The sequence below is a fragment of the Anarrhichthys ocellatus genome, unplaced genomic scaffold (assembly GCF_004355925.1).
Source record: "Anarrhichthys ocellatus isolate YVR2014 unplaced genomic scaffold, GSC_Weel_1.0 scaffold13, whole genome shotgun sequence".
Taxonomy (NCBI): domain Eukaryota; kingdom Metazoa; phylum Chordata; class Actinopteri; order Perciformes; family Anarhichadidae; genus Anarrhichthys; species Anarrhichthys ocellatus.
This window is the reverse complement of record NW_022280043.1, coordinates 408,443-420,021: the sequence shown is the minus strand read 5'-3', so window position 1 is coordinate 420,021 and position 11,579 is coordinate 408,443. Positions and strand designations below refer to the sequence as shown.

The 11,579-nt window shown below is 39.8% G+C and overlaps 1 protein-coding gene across 2 annotated transcripts in view; it reads left to right on the top strand.

The window, feature by feature from the left end:
* The window catches only part of deptor (DEP domain containing MTOR-interacting protein), a 31,135-nt gene extending 24,086 nt beyond the window's left edge, over positions 1-7,049 (top strand). For both annotated transcript variants that reach the window (XM_031853059.1, XM_031853058.1), the window contains exon 10: positions 3,021-7,049. In XM_031853059.1, the coding sequence (XP_031708919.1) occupies positions 3,021-3,143 (123 nt within the window). In that variant the 3' untranslated portion in view covers positions 3,144-7,049. The remainder of the gene's footprint in view (positions 1-3,020) is intronic.
* The last annotated feature ends 4,530 nt before the right edge of the window (positions 7,050-11,579 follow it).

The window sequence follows — 11,579 nt, the reverse complement described above, 5'->3', positions numbered from 1 at the left end:
TATGTATGTGTGTATATGTGTATATGTATGTGTGTATATGTGTATATATGTATGTGTGTATATGTGTATATATGTATGTGTGTATATGTGTATATATGTATGTGTGTATATGTGTGTATATGTGTATATGTATATATATGTATGTGTGTATATGTGTATATGTATGTGTGTATATGTGTATATGTATGTGTGTATATGTGTATATATGTATGTGTGTATATGTGTATATGTATATATATGTATGTGTGTATATGTGTATATGTATATATATATATGTGTGTATATGTGTATATGTATATATGTGTATGTGTATATGTATATATATATATGTATGTGTATGTGTATATGTATGTATATATATGAAGGAAAGGTTCAGCGTTTTGGGAAATACTCTTCTATGCCTATTCATGCAAATCCTGAGAGGCCCTGGAGTCTTGTAGTCACCGTGAGGCTGCCAGGCAACCAGAAAGCTAAAGTGTTGGTTAGTCAGCTAAAGAAACAGACTGTGTGGATTAATCCTGACTTAAACCCCAAATTGGTTGCCATAATTCATTTTAGATTCAGGCCAGGTTCCCTTTCATTTGACATTGAGTTTGAGGGAGGTCATGATGCCTGATTAATTGCCCAAATTCTTATTGGACAATTGGTTTGATTTGTGACTTTCATTCATTCTTGGCAAGAAGTCAAATACTTTCCAAAATGTCAAGCAGTTTCTTCAAGACACCAACCTACCAGGGAGCCCTAACGTGTGGTTTCAACTCAGTTATTGTTTCTTTGGCTTTCTGATTCCTCAAGAAGGGACGTAAAGACAAACATGGCCTCAGGTCTTCCAGCACCTGAGTATTTTGGTAAAGAGGCACTATTCTCTACGCTGCGTACAGCTGTTATTGCTTCATCAATATCTCAGCGAGGCCTCCCAACACGTGTTGATTATTCTCTCTCTCTCTCTTCTCTATATGCCCGTTTCTGTCTCTTTCCTTCCGCTGTGTGAGAGTGACTTTAACCCTCTGAGAGCAAGGAGCCATTAAGTGCAGCTGGGCCTCAGCCAACACAGAGACCGCAGCCTGAAAGGAGAGAAGAAGCATCAGTGGGAGAGAAAAGGGGGGGTGGGGGAGGTGTTGGAGTTGGAAAGAGTTAAAGAGTTCAGAGTGCAGTGTCTCTATTGCTTATAAGCACCTCAGCACACAGGGTGGGGGAACATCATGTATTTACATTTTAACAATTGATCAGCAGTTTCAAACTGCCCATTGACACCTCCAGTCATCCCCTTCCTCTTCTGAGCCTCGTCACACAAAGACATACCTCTTTATTACACTTGATTGTCTCTGGGACACTCTGGTTAAACGCACCCCCATTCAGTTACTTCCTAACCCTACTTCCTCTTATGGAAGCAAAGGCAGAAATACCCCATATAGTCTTGTTACCATTCAGCTAGGTACACAATCGTATGTCACATATATGGTTCTATGTTAGTGAGTAAGGCACATAAGCTAAGTAGAAATGTACTAGCACAGGAACAGTTCTCCAGAGGTTTATATTGATGACAGCGAGAGTCTGAAACTCCTCTGCAGCACAGAATTAACAGTCTAGGCTTTCTTTCCTCTATCGCTCTTTTAATCTCTCTTTCCCCTTAAGCCATCTGCCTATTCTGATCTGAAACTTTCATCAAGGCCTAGTCGCAATTGCTGTGAAAATACAGAAATAGTAACCTGTACGTAACATCAGTTTATGCCAGGAGCAGTAAGGGTTTAAATAGCTGCTCCCTGTAATCGTTTCCTGAGTCAAGGCCCCGTGAATCACATCTGTAAAAGGTTTTCTTCCATCGTCACTCAGCCGTCTACTTCTACACTTTATCGATTTATAGCCATTATAAATTTCAGAGTGATTGTGTGCTTTAGTTTTCTGGGACATTCCTCGAACTTGCATCTTGCAGAGCTTTTGGAACACTTTTGGGAGCGGTGTGCTTGCGTATGTGTGTGCTCTTGTAATAGCTTGCAAAGAGCCAAACGGCAGCATCATGTTGCATTTTCGCTGTGCGTTAGATATGAAGATTGACACCACTCTCGTATCTGTCCCCACCAGGAAGTGGACACAAGTGGAGACTCAACTGTAAAATGGCAACGTGCCGTTTTTACACTTTGTTTTTTTGTACAGATGAAACAAACAAGATAGAATGTGTAAACTTGCTTGAGAGGTGCTGGTAGGTGGATTGTGTTACCATTGGATAGAACCAGGCTAGCTTTTTCCCCTGTCTCCAGTGTTTGTGCTAAGCTAAGCTAACCATCTGCTGGGTCCAGCTACATATGTATAGTACAGATATGAGAGTGGTGTAAATTCTCTCATTGAAGTCTTGGCAAGAAAGCTTATTACAGCTCATTGCAGGTCCTCATTATGTCAGTTGATATGTACTATAGTTTAGCAAACAAAACAGATTTCTAACTAAATTATAAAAAATCTGTTGGTATACACAGTAAGCCTTGAACTTCCGAGGCTCTTGAAGCTCGGGATTAACCCTTGAATATAGTTGTAGTCCAGTTAGATGAAGAATAAGCACTAAAATGTCCATAGAAACTCAAATCACTCCTGCAGCATAATCCACTTCTCTACCATAGATCAACATGTTGATTATGTTCCAAACACTGCATAACATCTATATTTTTCAACATTTGTATGCATGTTGTTTTAAACAGTGTAATGTGATGTCGTTTTTGTGTTTTAAATGTTGCGTGTATCTTGTTCTAAACACTGTATTGATGTGCTCTTGGCCAGATCTCCCGTGAAAAAGATATTCTGTAATTTAAAAAGATATTAAAAACATTTCCACATAACGTTACCGTCAAACAATATCTCCAAATCAAAGCAATTAAGTATTTTAGTCCCCAAAGACAGTATTTCTTGTATGTCTCTTGTTTTTCTCTTATATTGCTTTCTCTTCGACTCCTGGTTGATGGTCAATATTGTTCGATTCGTTGATTCGTTTGTTTGATTGACTCTCTTCTCTCTGTCCTTCTCTTCTGAAGGTGTGTCACTTCGTGGTGTCGGTGAACGGACGCAACGTCCTCTCTCAGGACTACCGGACCGTCAGCAGCCTGATCCTGACCGGAGCCAGGACAATAGTCATGGAGGTGATGGAGGAGGCATAAGTTTGAGCAGAGCCGTGACAGAATCCCTCATAGATGAGTAGTGCAGTAATAACACGGGGACTAGAAGGTTTAGGACTTGACCTCCTAACCACAGCGACAGAGTAACGTGGACGACTTGAAACACGACTCGCACTCTTTCTGTTCCAATGATGTTTGGACAAGGTGGATGACTGAGAGACGGTGTGTTTAAGAAGGTATACGAGTCAAGTAAATTATTCAACCTGTAGACAAAACATGCAAGGTTGGGCTTGATTGAGTTTTCTTTGGATTTAGAGGCATAAAAGAGTCAACACTTCTACAGATGGTGATCCAACTGCTTCAATGAGCTCACAAAGGCTCTCAGTCCTAATGAAAGGACGAGAGGTGAGCTTTGTCATTAAAACCAGGAGATGAACAAGTACAATCTGACAAATGTAACAAAAAGGAAGAGTATTTTATATGTCGACAGTCATTGACCTCTCCCCCAGTTAGTGTCCAACCATGGACTTAAGCTCCTGATGGCTCAACACTGCCCTCTGCTGGGAGAGACAGGGCGACACAGAGAGGGAGCATTTATACTACAGCTACAGTCCGTAAATCACAAGTCTGGTTTCAGGGTGTTTTTTCCTGTTTGGGCAACCAGTGTGTCGAATAGAAAAAAATACAGATTTCTACCCTTGTCGTGTGAAAAACAAATGTAAAAATGATTCGATGCCCAGGTAGATATATAGCTGCTAGGAATTAGTTTGCGTGATGAAATGTATGTGACATTAACGGGCACAATGTATATAGAACAGTTACTAAAGACTGAACGCACAAGCCAACTGAGGAGGTACTGCTTTAGAAGAATGGTGTTTATCAGATAAACTACAGCAATGGGAACATCTTGGAGACCTGATACATATTATTTAAAGGATAAATTACCCCTTATTTTTTGTTTTTTTAAGATGACACATGCAAACAAGAAACTTCCACTTTGACATAAGATGTCATTATTTGTAAAGACACGTCAGAGTGCAAATCTTCTCTCTCAACATGTTTACAATTTAAGGAAAGATTTGAGAAACATTTCTAAGACGTGTTGCATTTATTGCCAAAAAACTAGGTGTTTCATTCCAGTGGAAATGCCAAATAATTACTAAACTACAATTAGTTAGTGTCATGTGCTGCCAACCAGATTTAATTGGGAATCAAGATGTCCTTGTAGCAAAGAGTAGATTCTGTTGATAATATATATATTATATTTTATATTCTTTTATGTTTTAAGAATTAAAGGGGAGGATTACTATATGAGCACTTGACCTATTACACTTTTGTTTTGTATTGACAAAAGCACTTAGGTGACAAAAGCTTGCTATTTAAAAACAGAATTTGAATATGTATATGCATATATACATACCTATACTGTATGGGAGCACAGATTCTGGAAATATCTTGTCAATATACTGGAATGGCAGCAACAGAACCTCCACAAATTAATTGTTTCTTTATTATTATTTGATTGAAATTACCCTTTAATGTGGTTAGCTGGACTTAAGAAGGCTTAAAGTTGATATAAATAGATTTGTATCTCATTAGCCTCCAAAATATCATCAGAATTGACTATTTGTATACACTGTGCCACCATGTGCTTAGACATACTAGCATGAGAAGATCAAATTGAAAACTATATGGTAACAAAAAAGTAGAGCATGGATTAGTGATGCTCAAGTTGCTTATACAGTATGTGTCTGTAATCTATGTTTAACTCCTGAGTAAACACTTGTTTCTATATCGTATAGGCTTCTCCCCGAAGAGCTGTCGCTATTGGGTTTGTCCTTGCAGGTATTTGCAAACGTAAAGATTTATTGCGTGCCCGTAAATGAAAGACGTGCACAGTCGGGGCCTCCCCGCCTTATAATGTGTGGAAGTTACAGTCTGTGAACTGTTGTATGTTTTCTGCTTGGGGACATTGGTGTCACAGTGACGATATCAGCTTCACCTTTTATCCAATAGCAACAGCTCTAAGAGGGCCAAGCCCATACAACACGAAACGTTAGTGACCATTTGTAACTCCAGATACGAGTGTCGACGTAGCCCTCCAAGCTGTGGGCCCCTCTGGTTCCGCCTTCGGTCACTGAAGAAATAAAGGTTCAAATTGGGAGCAGAACTATGGACGCGAGTGCGGATGTAAGGTTGGGCCGTGCAGAGCACAAGGGCGCCAAAACAATCATCAAGACTGCGCCTGTGCATGGGGATGAACCCAACTGCTACAACTCTTGGAGGGCTACGCCTTCACCCCAAAAAGTTACAATCCATAACTTAACATTACTTGTTTGTTTTAGACAACACAACACTGCCTGGTTCATTGAATTTTTACTAAATTTAGTCCTGAAGAGAAGTTATTACTGAATACAAATGCAGGAAACTTTTTCTGTTCAACATGAACATATATTCAGGAAATCTTTATTGCCAAACAGTAGAATTAACCCACGGCGTACGTCACAGTGAACTGCCTGCAAGTCTCCGAAGTCAGTTGTTCGGTGGGCGTCTCATTTGTTGTTCCTCAATGTGCTTCGGTGTTGTACGCAGTGAAATGCATGATTCCTGTAAATCTGTGCTTCTGTCGGCATTCGGCTTCTAATCCAAAGCGCTTCTTCAGTCTCTTGACTTGTAGGACTGAGTTATCTGACAAATCATTTCACAGGTGAAGTAGTTCTTAACATGCTTTCTGCAACGCTCCATTTTCAGGACAATGATAAAAGAACAACACTTCCTCAGCTGTGTAAACAAGAAGCGTATCAAATTACTATGGAACATTTTACAGACATTGGTGATGTTTTCTGGTTGATGAACATTCATGACATGTTGTGTTAGTTGCTGATCTCAAAACTGTTCGCTCGGGTGATGCCATACAACATACTACTGAACATTGCTCATGTAAAGGTCATGGATATTTTGTTGTTTTGAGTTTGCAGTGTTTGGAGAAGATATAATAGGGACCCTGGACATTAGAGTTTTTGACATTTTTGGATACGTTTACAGAGTTCTTTAATACGATTTTTCCACACAGCCAATCAGCAGGTAGCGTGACAAAAATGACTTGTTCTGCATTAGTGATTCTTCTCGAGGCTTTTCATTAGTCTACTGTAGAGATATCATTATTCTTTAAAAGCTGATATCTACACATTGGTGAAGTTTGGGGAAATGGCTGGAAGGTTGTGATTCTGAAAAAGAAGACGGAAATGTTTCTTGTTTGTCTGGAGGCCGTTTGGAAAGGTTGGTTATGATAACGGTTGAGGTTTAGCAAATGAAAGTATGCAGAAGTGTGACACGTGTCCCTTCACATGTATTAAAACGTCTGGAGGGACTTCTGTGGTCGTTAGTTGGCTGAAACGGGCTCACTGACTGTTCAACAATAAAGCCTGAAAGCATTTGCCTTAAGACCTCATGTTGCTGCTAATCACAGTTGGTGGTCATCTTTTCTCTTGTTCTGTTCCCAGATCTGTTTATCTCTGACCTTGTATATCAGAAGTGCTCGTGTAACAGGTGATCGTGCCGCAGTTCTGTAGACAATCAGTATTTTATGGACGCCACCTTCAAAAAGCACAACCGCGGTTTCAAAAGCAATGTTCCGACAGAATGTATTTCCTTCTACATTGTGCTGTGGATATTGTCAATTTTCTACTTCAGCTTTGATGGTTGGTTCACTCGCTTAATTAAAGGGATTCTTTTTGCTTTGTGTTCACCTCATGAGGCCAGAGTGGGGGCCCCAACATTTTCAATTGTGTTTATTTTCACCGCTACCAGAGATTTAACGTTGGGTTTGACGACGATATAAGCTCACACAGTACCACAGTCTGTTTTTGACAAAGCAGCTTAAAGCTAATTCTGATGTTCTGATGTATTAAACAGTTGATTAAGTGTTTAATAAACAAACTGATTCTACACTGTGCTTATGGTTTCATCTTTAGGACTGTCTGAAGTCTTTGTACTTATTCGACATGATGGATTTAGTGCTGGTTTAGTCCCATGAAGCTGTTGGCTGTCTAAAAATCACAAAAGCTTGCTTTTTGTTTATTATTTTATTGTGTAGTAGAAATAAAAGCTCTGATAGACCTGTAACATACAGCGCCATCATGTCATGATATTAGGCAGTGGTTCCCAAATCTGTGAGGTCAGCAGATTCAAGGCATAAGAGAGAGAGAGTTTTTCTGAATTCATTTAGAATTTATTATAAAAACTGCTAACTCATTGCCTCAATTTAAGAGGCCACCAGCAAAAAATGTGGAGAACCACTGTTTTAAGGCACTATAATGGAAATCTGAGACAAGAGAAAATATCTGAGGTATCAAACTAACTGCAGCATGTCTTCACTGATCTCAAGATGAACACATTGCCTCCTCTGTCCTGTGCCGTTTCCTCCCCTCCTAGATTGGTCAAAAGTGAATATGACGCCCTCTCTCTCTCTTTCTTGATGTACTACCAAAGAGCTACCAGCAGGATGTGCTGCAGTACTGTGGCACAAGATATTTCAGCAAGCGACCACAGATTTTGCCCAGTTGGTCTGCATGTGAATATGATCCACAGGAATAAAAACAATCTCTGCACTCCAGTAGCAGAGGTTCAACTGACATTGTTATTGTTGATGTCTGGTCACAGTCATTCATGCAGCCTATTTTTTACCTGCTCTAATCTCATTTATTTATTCTGGTCATATTTCTATTCAACCTGCATGGCTGCATGGTCTCCTTGAGTGTCTGACCCCTCTACAGGTTTCTCCTGGACTGACATTCTGGGTTGCGCACACATCTAAAATATTGACAATAAGGTGAGTTGCCAATAAATTGAATAATGTTACACGACAATTTTGTAATTTTGTAGTGACACTTTGCTAACAGTGGCTATACAGGCACCTGTGTCTCCTTCTCTCTCTTCCTTTCTTTCTCTCTTCCATCCTTTTATCCTCAAGGAAGACTGACGATACACTAACTAGAAAAGGCCTTATCAGATGAGGCCATTGCCACCTTTCATCCACCTATCCGTCTGTTCGTTGCATTTGCACGTCCATTGATTAGCTCAGCAACCAACCTTCAGGTCGCCTTCATCTATTTGTCTGTGTGTGTGTTTCTGCTCAGTAAACAGAGTGATGCATACACAGGATATTAGAAACGGTTGCGCGCGCACACACACACACACACACACACACACACACAGAGAGTGACAGCCTGCTGGATGGATGATACTGAACTGATAAATGTGTTTATTTAACAGAATAAGTGCAAAGCAGGAAACCTTCACATACAATCTGTACTTATTTTGTAGGTTTCCAATTCTAAATTCAATTATTCCAAGTTGTCTGTGTTAGAATAAATGTGTGTGTTGATACATAAAGTATCACAGTCACACTGCCGAAGTTACTGTCGGAGTCCAATTCCAACTGGGGCCAACGCACTAAGAGAAGGATGAAAGCATTCACCAAGTAGCAGATATTACAAGATCATATTAAGGTTTGAAAAGCCCAGTTGGCCCAATTAAAGCAACACAAATACAGACGTTACAAGCCAAGCTCAAGTAATTAATATATATTAAAAAATCCCTCTTGTGACGGTGACAAAAGCCAAAATAAGAGCGTTAAGGAGATATGAGGTGCATTGAAAGCAGGCGGTCGAGGCTTTGGTTTCCTTCAGATTCTTTCAGTGTTGGACGAGGAAAACACACTTTCTCACTCTTTTCTATCCCGACTCTTTACTTCACATCAGGGTTTATTAAAATGTTTAAATAATTGAATGTTCTCAAGCAATAGTAGCAATATAGTTAGAAAAAAGGCAACCAAAAAATATAAAAGAAGGGGTTTTTAATTTCCCGTGTTGGCACTCTTTGTAAAGTCTCCAATCTTTTCAAGCACACTATATTTATCTTAAAGCTGAGGGGATATTGAATAAATGGCTTCAGGATATTTTTATATTATGCCATACATTACATTATGGGAGAACAAATAATGTAATCCCAGGAAAATTAAATAAGGTTAACGGGAACACAATATTCTTCGAAGTTTAATTAGCTTTTTGGCACAATAAGTGCCAATAAGTGTGGACTGCTTTGATTAAATAAAGGTTATCAGTGGTATCACTTGTGGGAAATATGGAGCTTTTTGAATATTACCCACAGAAGAGAAGCATAGAAAAGGAAAGACGTGTGTTGCTGAGGAAGAGGAATGTTTCAGTACTCAGGCTGATGGACTGAATGCCTTTGAGGCATGATTACAGTGTTTTCAAGTGAATTGTCTCTTGTCCTCCACTTCCCTCCCCTCAGGCAAGGAGCTCAGGACAAGTCACGGCAAGCAGAACTGTCAGCCACCAGCCAAATGCTTCTTGGACTGTGGCTGCCAGCTCTGTGAAATTGGCTAGCGACTCTGGTAGAACCCACCTCGTTTCAACTGGCATTTCCTTTAATAACTAAATGGTGGGACAGGAAATCACAACTCCATTTGGTGCTATATGGGTACCGGAACACCTTTTTGCAGGGCCTGATTAGGATGCAGGTGCATGAGTGAGAGAAGACTCGTATTTTTTTTAATGCCTTTAACATGATAACACCAATATTCAAACTTGCTACTTACTTACTGTCATCTATATTGCTTGTTGGACCATGGTCACATTGAGTAAATTAATCCTCAGCAATAGAAAAACAAGACGAATGCCAACAGCTCTTTGAACTGTACTTTGACAAACTGATTTGAGCTGAATGCTAACGTCAGCCTGCTAACTTGGTCAAAATGAAAATGGTAACAACACAAGTACAGTTTTTACCTTTTTCACCATCTTAGTTTTGCTAACATTTGCTTATTAGTACGTTCACAAAGTAAAGTTGAGGAAATGTCATTAGTTGTGCAGATATTTTACTGGACATATTGAAATGTTGATCGGATGATGACAACGATAATATATCACCAAAGATAATATATCGCCAAAGTTATTTCAATTCATCTTGATGTGACGGTGAAAGTCTGAACCACATTTCATTGCAATCCATCTGATGGTTGTTGAGATATTTCAGTCTGGACTAAAGTGGTGGACCGACTGATCCACAGCATTACCATTCCTGGATGAGTTAAGTTCTTGCCTTTTACCAAGAATAAAATACTGTATAGCAGTGTGTATGTTATCTTGAATAAATCACCTGCATCCCACAATGACCAGTTGAAAAATGTATCATTACCTTGAGAGCTGTCCGGTTAGCAATCCTCTGGGAACGGCAGGCCTGGTACCAGATGACAGGGCGGCTAATAACTGTGACTATAGTTGGCCTAATCAGTAGTCTGCGGTCACTTCAGCCAGCTGCTGCCCTCCTATTAACCTGATGCTTGTTATTAACACGGTGTGTCTTTCTGTGTGTGTGTGTCCAGCAGAAAAAAAGGTTGGAAGTCACAGCATGAGGTGTTTGTCAGTGTATCTGAGTTTGTGTGAGTGTTTGCAAGCCCTTGTATGTGTCAACTCTACTTGAACTTGTCCAGGTCTTTTGTTTGAGTTTATAAGACAAACAAACCATGTTTCTTTTGCTGGTTTAAATGCAGCTCTTAGTGTGTGTGTGTGAATGACACGGTGACAGTGTTGCTAAGCCCCACGCCTCGGGTTATCTCTGCGTTTTAACAGCGTAGGCCGGGGGGGCTGAAGGTGTCTGTTTATGTGTGAAAGCAAAAGGTGTCAGAGGTTTTTATTTAAATGTAATATTAAGTGTGTTTGCAGATAGTAGTCTTTTGTTACTGTGTGTGTGTTTTTCTCTCTCGCCCTGTGTGTGTGTGTGTGTGTGTGTGTGCGCGTGTGCGTGTGTGTGTGTGTACACACAAACGTCTGACTCAACAAACAGAATCAAATGAAAAAGTAAAAATCACATTATTGAATGCTGCAGCTTCTGAATTGCAGGAGGTTGCCGTTTCTTTTCTGTCTCTGAAGACGCACAACTTTTTCATATTAATAACTAATATTTGAGGAGAGAATTGGCTGTTCTCTTACTTTTGCTGATTGATACCTTGAAACTTGTATTTGTCTTTCACCCAGTTCAAGCTTCAACATGTGCCTGTATAAACACACAGGAAGGGGGTTCCTGTTTCCTGGGAGAAATCCTATGCTAACAGGAAATTATGCTCTGTATGTTTGTCAAAGCCAACAGCGGTGGCTTGTTTGTGATAATTACAGGAAGGTGGAGGAAATACAGGAGGATGAGGTGGAGTTTGATCATTTTTACAATTACAATGTTCATCCACTGCAAACACCAAAGGGATGAAGATGTCACGAAAAGAGTTGCCTATCAGTTTCAAGGTGACTGACTAAGGAGCTGTGCAAAAACTTTGCATCTTGGAGGGAAACAATGTACATGCAGTTTAGTTTAAAAAAAAAAGTGTTTTGTGTGCAGAACATTTCCCTAAACCTTCTCAGTGTCAGACCAAGTATAATTTGCTGTCAAGTTTTTACTTTT